This window comes from Leopardus geoffroyi, chromosome B1 (assembly GCF_018350155.1).
Source record: "Leopardus geoffroyi isolate Oge1 chromosome B1, O.geoffroyi_Oge1_pat1.0, whole genome shotgun sequence".
Lineage (NCBI taxonomy): Eukaryota > Metazoa > Chordata > Mammalia > Carnivora > Felidae > Leopardus > Leopardus geoffroyi.
This window is the reverse complement of record NC_059327.1, coordinates 42,631,695-42,644,304: the sequence shown is the minus strand read 5'-3', so window position 1 is coordinate 42,644,304 and position 12,610 is coordinate 42,631,695. Positions and strand designations below refer to the sequence as shown.

Here is a 12,610-nt window from a genome sequence, read left to right as displayed (position 1 = left end):
ATCCATCGATGGACATTTAGGCTCTTTCCATACTTTGGCTATTGTTGATAGTGCTGCTATAAGCATTGGGGTGCATGTGTCCCTTTGACACAGCACATCTCTATCCCATGGATAAATGCCTAGTAGTGCAATTGCTGAGTCATACGGTAGTTCTATTTTTAGTTTTTTGAGGAACCTCCATGCTGTTTTCCAGAGTGGCTGCACCAGCTTGCATTCCCACCAACAATGCAAAAGAGATCCTCTTTCTCTGCATCCTCGCCAACATCTGGTGTTGCCTGAGTTGTTAATATTAGTCATTCTGACAGATGTAAGGTGGTATCTCATTGTGGTTTTGATTTGTATTTCCCTGGTGATGAGTGATGTTGAGCATCTTTTCATGTGTCCGTTGGCCATCTGGATGTCTTCTTTGGAGAAGTGTCTATTCATATCTTTTGCCCATTTCTTCACTGGGTTATTTGTTTTTTTGGTGTCGAGTGGGATAAGTTCTTTATAGATTTTGGATACTAACCCTTTATCTGATGTCGTTTGCAAATATCGTCTCCCATTCTGTCAGTTGCCTTTTAGTTTTTTCTGATTGTTTCCTTCACTGTGCAGAAGCTTTTCATTTTGATGAGGTCCCAGTAGTTCGTTTTTGCTTTTGTTTCCTGTGCCTCTGGAGACGTGTTGAGTAAGAAGTTGGTGTGGCCAAGATCAAAGAGGTTTTTGCCTGCTTTCTCCTTGAGGATTTTGATGGCTTCCTGTCTTACATTGAGGTCTTTCATCTATTTTGAGTTTATTTTTGTGCATGGTGTAAGAAAGTGGTCCAGGTTTATTCTGCATGTCACTGTCCAGTTTTCCCAGCACCACTTGCTGAGGAGACTGTCTTTATGCCTTGGATATTCTTTCCTGCTTTGTCAAAGATTAGTTGGCCATACATTTGTGGGTCCATTTCTGGGTTCTCTATTCTGTTCCATTGATCTGAGTGTCTGTTCTTGTGCCAGTACCATACTGTCTTGATGATTACAGCTTTGTAGTATAGCTTGAAGCCTGGGATTGTGATGCCTCCTGCTTTGATTTTCTTTTTAGAGATCACTTTGGCTATTCGGGGTCTTTTCTGGTCCCATGCAAATTTTAGGATTATTTGTTCTAGCTCTGTGAAGAATGCTGGTGTTACTTTGATAGGGATTGCATTGAATATGTAGATTGCTTTGGGTAGTATCGACATTTTAACAATATTTGTTATTCCTATCCAGGAGCCTGGAATTTTTTTCCATTTTTTTTGTGTCTTCTTCAATTTCTTTCATAAGCTTTCTATAGTTTTCAGTGTATAGATTTTTCATCTTTTTGGTTAGATTTATTCCTAGGTATTTTATGGATTTGGTGCAACTGTAAATGGATCCCAGAATGGTGGAAATCCTTAGATAGCAATTAATAAGTGGGGTGAATAAAACGGACATTGCTGGCGTTGAAACAAAGGTGTTTTCTTAATGCTTGTTTATTTTTGAGAGAGAAAGAGAGAATGCGAGCAGGGAATGGGAAAAGAGAGAGGGGTAGAGAGAATCCAAAGTGGGATCTGCACTGATGGCACAGACACCTCCGTGGGACTTGAACTCATGAGCTATGAGATCACGAACTGATCCAAAGTCTATCAATTAACTGACTGAGCCACCCAGGTGCTCCAAAACAAAGGTTTTAATACCGCACTACCAGAGGTGGGGTAAACAAAAGGGACCTTCTGCGGGTCCCCCAATATTGAAGTTCCTGAACAAGCTCATTGTATTTTTCTCAGTTTGGAAAATTTTAAAAAGCATTAAGGTGGGGATTACAATGAGAAACAAGACCAGAAATCACTTGTGCTTCTGGTAGTGTTTAAGCAGGTTGATTGAATTAAAGATTGACAAAAGGGCCTGAATCCCTCGGCTTGATTTCTCACTAGGGATGTCTCCCAAAGACTTTTTCACAAGAATGGGTAAAATGGTCAGAAAATGAGGTGGAGAAATTTCCAACACTCCTTGATACAGAAACCTAGGGAGTGTGGTACCAAAAACACATTGGTGAAGTCTTGATGTGAGCTAAAATAGATTGGGAGAACATAAAAATATGAGGGCTGATAAGATTATGAAATTGGTATACATAAAAACTTTATGTGAAATGGTTGCATCTCTTTTACCTGATGCTATTATGGAGATGAACATTGTATCTGAGGGGAATGTAACCCATACTTGGTTTTATAAAACAGAAGGGTATAAATCTGCCCTTCAAGCAATATTAACTGAACATGCTAGATAGGAATTAGTGAGATGGTCTGAGCCCAAATATTGGAATGTTGTTAGAGACAAATTCTCTGTGTAATAGCCCTATGTGGCATCTAGACTGGGGCTTCGTTATTTCAGGCATCTAATACCATCAAGCTAAGACAGTATCATCTCTGGTTTAGTCCCTTTTGAGCTGTTAATGTAATATTGGATTTCTCTCATTAAATAACCCAATTATTCATTTCTCTATCCTTTACAATTATTCCCCCTTCTTTCCATTTACACACAAATTGTTCCAGCTTTGGAAGGTACATTAAGCTTGGTTGCTGTGCTGATCTAGCTTGTAGGCAACAATGCTAGTCTATCTAGAAAGTCCTTTCCCCTCAGCTCACTCTTGTTCACAGAGGCGAAGATTAAAAAGGTACAGAACTAGTGGACTATCTTTACCCACAGGCAATATAGCTGCATTTATGGTTAGCCTAAATTTTGCCAGATGGGGTAAAGGTACATTCTTCCCCATCAAGGCCTTTCAGAATTCTGATATAAAGACAACATATAGTTTTGGTTTCTTACTTAGGAATTATGCTTGTTCCTTGCCTTGTATTTGCAGACTTGGATACACTAGAAAAACAGAGAAATCTACCAAGAGGGGGCACTCTTTTTAGCCTCACTCATGCTGAATGTGAGCATACCCACATGAAGGTGTGTAAGACCTCGTGCCTTTATCTCCCTCCATTTTAGACAATGTTTCCAATTCTTTATCAAACTAGTAGTCTGAGGAGAATATCTCTCTGCCCATAGTTTTGACATTATAGACTGTAAAATGTGTTTCTTGGTCTAAACAAGTGATGGTCAACAATTCAAATTGGTGAAAAAGTTCTGTTTCAGGTTTTGTTTTTGTTTTTGTTTCCTAATAGCACTCTGAGCATTTGAATCTACCACCAAGCAAGCAAACCCCAGGCCAGAGTCTATCTCTGTTAGGACCCATGTGTAGCTTCCCAGGGCTACCAGCATCAGTCTCACTTGTCGGATATGATCAGGACCTTCCCACCAGGGAACCTGCCACATATCCATCTGCAGTCTTTGTCTCTTTTAGTGACAGACAGAAGAGCTCTTATTGGCATTTCGTGCCTCAGAGGTTGCAAGAAGAATGTGTCTGAATTCAGTCCATCTTTGCATTGCTGCAATATCCCTACATACCTTTATTTTGTGGACCCAGGTGGCCATCACAAGGAATCACATGGGAATATCTGATTATCAATTCAATCACCTTCTGAACTTGCAAGGGGATTCTGATGAGCATCAACATGTCCTACTTTAAGTCACTCCTCAAATCTCCATAGGGCCATGCCCCCATACAGGCATCCCTTTAATAGGTCAAGTTTCCATTGCCCTTGGACTCTGACTATAAGGCCAGGCCATTGGCTACTACTTATGAGTTAGTAGAAACCCCAAACCCAAACATAGAGGTTTTTACCATTGTTTACTTCTTCCATCACTTCAAGGAAAACAATATGCAATTCAGCCCACTAAGGTGATTTGACTTTTGTACATTAATTTTACTTTTTTAATTTTTTTAGAGTTTATCTTGAGAGAGAGAGGAGAAAGAGGACGTGTGTGTAGGCAAGAGGGGAATGGGCAGAGACAAAGGGAAAGAGAAGGAATCCCAAGCAGGCTCCCTGCTGTCAGCACCGAGCCCCACATAAGGCTCAAACTCATGAACCATGAGATTGTGACCTGAGTTGAAACCGAGTCGGACACTTAACTGACTATATATTAATTTTATATCTTGCAACCTTGCTACAAATGTTAATTAGTTCTAGGAGGTTTTTTTATTATTATTATTTGGGATTTTATACATAGACCATCATGTCATCTGAGAACACAAACAGTACTATTTCTTCAAAATTTTTATAATTCCGATTTCTTTTTCTTGTCCTACTGTATTAGCTAAGACTTCCCTTTTTTAATTTACTTATTTGAATCCAAATTAGTTAATATACAGTGTAGTATTGGTTTCAGGAGTAGAACAAAGTGATCCATCACTTACATATAACAAAATATGCTACAGCTTTTTAGTCTGCAATGTATGGCTCTTGTTTATGCTGTTTTTTATTTAAATTTCTTTAATTTTCTTTGTCTGGGCCATCCTTGTGTCTTCAGTTTTGTTTTCAGCCAAAGCTTGTTTGCTTTGCAAACACTTGTCTTAACTTTCTGCTACTAGATTTTTATGTGCATTAGGGAACTCATTCAAACTTCAGGTCATTTTCAAGCTTAGCTTGTATTTTACCTTCCATCTGTATCTCTTGAATCTCCTCTGTGTTGTGCACAGGCTCCATCAGTTGAGGATACACTGATGGACATGTGGGTGTATTGGGCCTGTTAAATTTATAGTTACTCCCTAGTTTGTTGCTTGTCATAAAAGTTCTGCTATCTCTGTACAGCAAGTCCTCCATGTTATCCTGATAAACTGATTGCCAGTGTAGTTGACAATACTCCAATGAATCAAGTAATCCCTTTCTTCCTCCTACATACTTGGGTGGGAGGAAGCTAATGGTTTTCATATCTTGCTGTGTCCTAGTTAAATTACCATGTTGACAGAGCTGGGACTGAAGAAATAAGAACAGCCTCAGGGAAGGATTACCACAAATTTACACTCTTGTTAATTGAAGTGGATTTCATGAATAAATACTTTTTATTAGCTTTTGGCGGATTTACAGAGTACTGAAATGGTTGGTTTGACAGGTTTTGTCCACCTTTTTAGTTGCTTCTGGAGGAGAGAGAGGTTTTGTTAATCTCCTCTCTATACTATAGGATAATTAAAAGACTAACTCAAGCTATTTATTTATTTATTTATTTAGTTTACCAATGGTTTTCAGAAGTTTGATTATGATTGTCTTAAGTGTAAATTTCTTTACATTTATCCTTATTAAGGTTCATTTAGTTTCTTATATCTGAGTGTAAGCTTTTTTCACCCTGTTACAGAAATTTGGGGTTATAATTTTTCAAATATCTTTTCTGTACATTCTTTCTTTCTAATTTTCATTTGAACCACCCATTACATGCCTGCAGGAATGGTTGATTATCTAACTAGCCTATAATGGTGAATCTCATGTGTTTTCCTTATGTCAAAGATCATAGTTGTATATTATTACCTGATGAAAATATCTCATGTAATTTTATAGTAATCTTTCATGACCAGAAAAATAAATCATTGTGACCACTCCTTTTTGTCAACTGTTTTTCAAGGATTAACAATTATTTTAGAGATTATGTCTCTACTGTTGCATCCAGAATTTATATCTAAATCTCTTATCTCATCACACATAAAAATGTACAGATTTTTACCTTTCCAGAAATTACTTTCAATATAAGATAACTGTAAATTAAGGATTATCAGTCCCTGATGTCACTACTTAGTTGGCAATGTTATTATCAAATTCCCATGGATTCCCATAGATGTTTTCACATGGATTCTTTAACATGTAACCCAAACTCTATTTATACAAAATTAAATACATTATCTTCATTCTGTGTCCATCCTTCAATTATTTTTGCAAAGTAGATATATTATCATTACCCATTCTTCTCCGTGTGCCAAATATAATGACCATATCAATGACCATCATGCCTTATTCATTGTTATTCATAAAAACACAATAATGCAACAATTTATCTTCTCTTTTATTGTTTATTTCAGGTCCTTATAATTAAGGTAATTGTTTTCCAATGAATAGTTTCATTCAGACTCATATTATCAAATCCATATTCCATGGTGTTGCTTGATTGGACTTTCTGAAATGTGGATCTCAATACTATTGCCTTACCAGACACTTAACATGTTTGTATAGGGAATAATGAATGAATGAATGATTGAATCAACAAATATGACACTTGCCTTAATTTATGCAAATAAGAGAAAATATAAAAATTTACTCCATCAATCAAGGTATGATTTATTATTAGTTCCATTTATATTTTGTCATATGTATTTTCCAAATTTCATTCAGAATGACCACCCTATGCTATAGCTGTTTTTTAAGTCTACAAAATTTTTAATAATATAAAATTCAAATCTTTTATGTAGTGTTTATTCTTCCATATTTTAATTTGTTTTGAATTCTTGCTATGGCATTTATTTAAACTTGAATACTATCTTCTAACTTATTTAACTAAGATGTTGAAAACTGAGTATCTGAGAAAATATTACAAATATTGTGTAATACTAATTTCATTAAAGTCACTATTCAAGATAGCCTTTTTAATTATTCAGGTGATCATGAAAGATTAGACTCAGCATTATATTTCTTTATTTAATAAAACAACATCTATTTTTGTTTTAAAAGTTTTATTTCTACTCACCAGATTTCTGAACATTTCCATCGTCAATACTTCCCCCTGGTGATCCAATCTGGAATTCACAATATGGAGGCCTATGGCCAGGAAAACAATGACAATTACCCAAATTATTACATATCTGAAACAAACAAAAAAATATAAATTTGTTAGTTTTTATATCTTATGTATATATTCAAAAGAATAAAATTATTTTTCCTAAGTTTATTAATACTGTATGAGAAATAGGTTGGAAAAAATAGTGAAAATTTTGACAGCATAATGGTCAAGGACAAAATTACTACTTACGACCTTCATATATTGACTTTCTGATAAATACTTTGCCTTCCCCAATCATTTTTATTAAATGAGATTCAATATATTATGGCCATCATATTCACAACATTGGGTGACTTTAGAATTTTTCAAAAATATTATATCATTTAGTTATTTTGTAAACATTTGCTGCCACCACTTCCACATTTCCTATTTCTACACTTTAATTTCTATACAAAATATGACAATTAAATTACCAGCAATTGACTTGGCCACTTTAATTTCCTATCCTAGTCATCTTTCCAAAATTTTACTTTAATGATAAGACGTTTGCATTTCATTTTAAGTAAACATATTTTCCAAAATAAAATAAAATAGATGAAAAAAATATTAAAAATGAAAAACAAGTAAAACTTTATGATCAACTCACACCTCTAACAGTTTACATCTATGGAGTTTATATGTTATTTGTGCTTTTACACTTAATAGTTTAGTATTTTCATTTTGAAGTAAAACAAGTAAATACAATTTTATAAAATTCAAATACTTAAAATGCATAAAACTAAGAGTTTTCACCCACTAATTAAGTTCCACTCACCACTGCTAAGAATTTTCTGTATTTCCTTCCTATTCCTGTATCATGGTCTATTTCTTCTTTCAGTTTTGTTAATATTTCATTTATATATTCAAGAGTTTGGAATTTGGATGCATTTCTATTACAATTTTTGTAACTTTTTGATGACTTGACTCTTTTATCATTATATAATAACTTTCTTGTCTTTTGTGACAATCTTTTACTTAAGGCATATTTTTTCTGATAGAAGTATAGCCACACTACTGTCTTTGATTACCATCTGCATGGAATATCTCTTTCCATTCCTTAATATTCAACCTATGTATGTCCTTAAAAGTAAAGTAAATCACTGTATACTGCCTAGTATATCATTTGATGTTGTTTTTTAATAAAAATTCAATAAACTTATATTTAAAGTAATTATGGGTTAGTAAGAATTTACTATTGCCTTTGTGCCCCTTGTTTACTGGTGGTTCCTTTGTTCTGTTTTCCATCTCTTGCTGTGCTCCTTTGTAACTTGATTTTTTTAAAAATACTTTTATGCTTTGATTACTTTGTCTTTATCTTTTGTGTGTCTACTACAATTTTTTATATGTGAGTTTGATGAAGCTTACATAAAATATTTTATAGTTATAATAGTTTATTTTAAGCTGATAACAACCAAAATATGACCTTATACAAATAATTCTACACTTTAATTTCTCCTTCCCCCACATTTTGTATAATTGATGTCACAACCTCCATAATTTTATGTGATGTATTAACACATTTTTGTATCTAGTTAATTTCAAAACTTTTGTCTGTTAACTTTTATTTTTTATTTTTTTAAATGCTCATTTATTTATCTTTGAGAGAGAGAGGGCACAAACGGGGGTTGGGGTAGAAAAAGAGGGAGACAGGGAATCCAAAGCAGGCCCCAGGCTTCCAACTGTCAGTTCCTAGCCTGACCTGGGTCTCAGATTCACAACTGTGAGATCATGACCTAAGCTGAAGTCAAACACTTAACCAACTGAGCCACCCAGGTACACCTTAACTTTTATACCAGAGTTTAAAGTGATTTACATGCTAACATTACAATATTAGAGTATTCTGAATTTGAATATATTTTAATTTTTACAGTGACTTTTATACTTTTACACTCTTTCATGTTGTTAGTGTCCTTTTTGTCAACTTGAATAACTCCTTTTTGTATTTCAGAAAAAGAGAATATATGAAGAAATAACTACTGAAAACTTCCCAAATTCAATGAAAAATATGAATATATCCAGAAGCTCACAAACTTCAAATAAAATGAACTCAGAGACTCACACTGGTACATAATCAAACTTAAAAGCCAAAGGCAAAGAGAGAATTTTGAAAGCAGGAAAGGAAGTAAGTTGTCACGTACAAGGGATCTTAAATAAGACTATCAGCAGCTTTCTCATGAGAAATTTGGAAACCAGCAGGCAGATGGCGGATATATTTAGAGTGCTAATAGAAAAACAACAACAAAAAACCTGTCAACCAAGAATCTTATATTTAGCAAAACTGTCCTTCAAAAGTAAGGGAGAATTTAAATAATTCCCAAGTAAATACTAAGGAATTCATTATTACTAGAGCAGCCCTGCAAGAAATGGTCAAAGAAGTATGGCAGGGTAATTTGAAAGGCCAGTATATTACAATTTAAAGCTATGTGAAGAAATAAAGATCTCAAAAAAGGTAAATACACGTGAATTTTTAAAAGCTAAAATTGTTGTAAAAATTGTAACTCTACTTTTGGTTTCTACATGATAAGAAACTAACAGATTAAAAAAAACAATTATTAGTCTAAAAGCTAGTATTATTATAATCTTGGATTGTAGCTTCACATTTTGTTTCTACACAATTTAAGAGACTAATGAGCTTAAAATAATTATTAGTTTATGTTTTGGGATCCAAAGTAAAATATTTAATTTGTGACATCAACAAATAATAGGGGTGACAACAGTACAATAAAGAAGCAAAGTTTTTGTATGTTCTTAAAGTTAAACTGGTATAAATTCAAATGAGAGTGTAATAACTTTAGTACACTAAATGTATCCCCAATGCAGTTTCACAAAGAAACTGCTATCAAATATACATCAAAGGAAAAGAGGATGGAATTTAAACATTTCAGTACAAAAAAATCAAGTGAACACAAAATAATATAGTAATATAAATAAAAAGCTATAAGGTGTATCAAAAATAAACAGCAAAGTAACAAAGTCACTGTTAATCCATAATTACTTTAACCGTAAATAAATTAAACTTTAAATAAAAAGACATAAATTGGCAAAACAGATTAAAAAAAACACATGATTTAACCATTTGCTGTTTATAAGAGACTTAATTTAGATCCAAAGACAAATAAATTGACAGTGAAAGGATGGAAAAGATATTTCATGCAAAAGTAACTGAAAGAGAACAGAGGTCATTATACTAATATCAGACACAATAGACTTTAAAAAGTTTACAAAAGACAAAGAATGATATGATATGTTAAAAAAGATTCAATACAGCAAAAAGATATAGCAATTATAAATATTTATACACTTAGTAACAGACCTTCAAAATATATTAGGTAAAAACTGATAGAATGTAAAGGAGAAATAAGCAGTTCTACCAGAGTTGACATTATGATTCCATGATGGGACTCAGCATTGACAACCAAGGCTGCAAATTGGACTTTAAACAGTGGCAGTAACTAGATCACCCTTGGTAAATGGGATTCCACCTTGTTTAACCCGTGCATAATCTCCATAGCTGCTTGTCCATAGCTGCCACAATAACTAGTTTGTTTATGTGAATGTGTCAGCATTTGGGTGGGCAATGATGGAGACTGGCAAATGTTAACCAGTCAAATAATTTTGTCTGTTTTTACTTTTGTGGCTGATCCCTCTGGTAAGAGTTAACATTCTAAATGAAATTGTCATGAATTATGGTTCCTCCCATATGTTCATCCACATGATCTCCTTAACCCTGATTTTTCAATCTTTCTCTTTTTTTGTCTTTTGACTAGCTGGCCAAGGAATTTACTATAGCCTACAAGTCAGTGTATATTTTAACATCAATCTCTTTCTCTCTTCAACACAATATTATGATTAGCTGACCTACCAGAATTTCCACCCATAGGGAAGATTTATCATCACCAAAGTCTTTAAGCTCATTCCTCACTGTGGCTGTAGGAAAGCTGTTATTTATATTTGACTTGTACCCACACACCAAGCCATCCATCTGTACATCAGGCTTTGGCATTGCTGATCTCTCAGCTAGTCATAGAGAATCTTTCATGTATTCATAGGTGAAACTGGGGAGAAGTACCAATGCAAGACCAGAGAATTATATGGGAGTTTGGCCTACTTATTCTTTCATTGCTTTGGTTAGGCTCTTGCTTGATTCCAGATATACCACTTCAATCTTATAATGCATTATTTCAGATTTTACAAAATTTGTGACTTGGAAATCTTGGCAGAGCAATCAGTTGTTGTTTCATGGTCAGAACTTCTTTCTCAGAATGTAATAATACACCAGCAGGTATTTTTCCAAAAATGAAGAATTATCTACTGGAAATGGCATGGTTTCATTCCAAAAACCTGGAGTATACATTGCTATTCTTCTATTAAAGCATAGAAGCATAATTCAGCATCTTTCCCCACCCCTGAAAGCACTAATACCATTTAATCTGGGTAATAGGACTGAAGCAATAGGGCTTGCATTTACCAGTCTGAGTCAGCTTCAAGGACCTCACCTACTATCTTCCCTACAGAAAGCTGTTAGCCTTTCATATCACTTGATATATGGCTTGCAACAATATTTTCAGGTATATAATAGGCTGTTACTAGAATCTGAGGAAACTCAATAGTTGTCGTACTTCCATCTTAATAGTGGAAAATGTAAAACAAAATAATATGTCCTTTTCTTCAAAGGAGATGTCCTGACATGACATAAACAACTGGACTCCTAATCATTTATTAATGTACAAGCCACTGAATATCCCTAGTATTTAGCTCTCATCCTCTGGAGCACATATGTCTTATAGATACCTACAAAGTGCTGGCTATTTTTGCTTATCTGGTCCATTAGCATGATATCATTGATAGAGATAAGCACTGTGATATTCTCCAGATGTCCAAATAATACAGATATTGTTTGATTACTCTATGAAAGAGGATGGGAAAATTAACCTTGTCCTGGGAAAAACTAAAATGTATATTGTTATTCACTCCATGTGAATATGATAACTATCAGATGATTTTTTTTTCTAATAAAGATGAACTGGAACAGATTTGTCTGATGAATAGCCACACACCATATACCATATCTTAATCTTTGGTAAAGACAACACATCTGGCACAATTACTGCAAATGTAAATACAACACTTTTGAGTTTGAGGATCCTATTATCATCCTTCAAGATATGCCTGGTTTTGTAGAGACTAGAGTAGTAACTTAAATGGAGATATTGTGGGGGCCACTAACTTTATATCTGCTGTATTTTAAAGGTGACAATAATCCAAGCCATTTACACCAGGACGTGATATTGTTTTTGGTTTTATATTTTATCTGTCTAGGGAAGTTTCAGAGGCCTCCACTTGTATTTACCCATAAGACAGTTTGACACCACACATCAAAAGTTCTAGGTGGCAGTTTTGCCAAGCAGTATATATATAAATTCCAAACATACACATAAGGAGGGGGGAAATAGCCACTGGGTGAGTCCAAAGACCCAATATATCCTAGGAAAGAATTCCATTTATTATCTGATCCCTATATGTCCATGTCCTAAAAAAGGGAAAGTGATGAGTCTTCAGGTTTATGAGTATTTGTATCCGTTTGGATCTTGTGTACAACAGTTCTCAAAATGTTTGGAGAACATTTACTTCAAAATATAGTTACATGAATAAATGGCCATAGTTCTTGTCAAGAACAGGAGGAATCATCATCACATAACTATATTGTTTTGATCCTGTTGAGAACTTTGTATTTAAGATGCTGCTGCTTCTTTAGTTAGTGATTCATGGTCAAAAACCTTGCTCAGTTCCAGAAATGTGGCAAGAAATTGTGACAATTTATTGGGACAACTGCTTTCAGCTTCCTGATTATCCTTTGTTAATTACAATTCATTGGATAGATTGAACAGTACTTGTGTTGGCTGCATATTTTTTCACCAACAAGAAAGGTTTCCATAATTCTC

The 12,610-nt window shown here is 34.2% G+C and overlaps 1 protein-coding gene across 1 annotated transcript in view; it reads right to left on the bottom strand.

Annotated features, from left to right (window-relative positions):
- Nucleotides 1-12,610, bottom strand: part of ADAM18 (ADAM metallopeptidase domain 18) — a 144,794-nt gene that overhangs the window by 12,919 nt on the left and 119,265 nt on the right. The window contains exon 18 of the mRNA XM_045459772.1: nt 6,597-6,711. Coding sequence (XP_045315728.1) covers nt 6,597-6,711 — 115 coding nt within the window. The remainder of the gene's footprint in view (nt 1-6,596; nt 6,712-12,610) is intronic.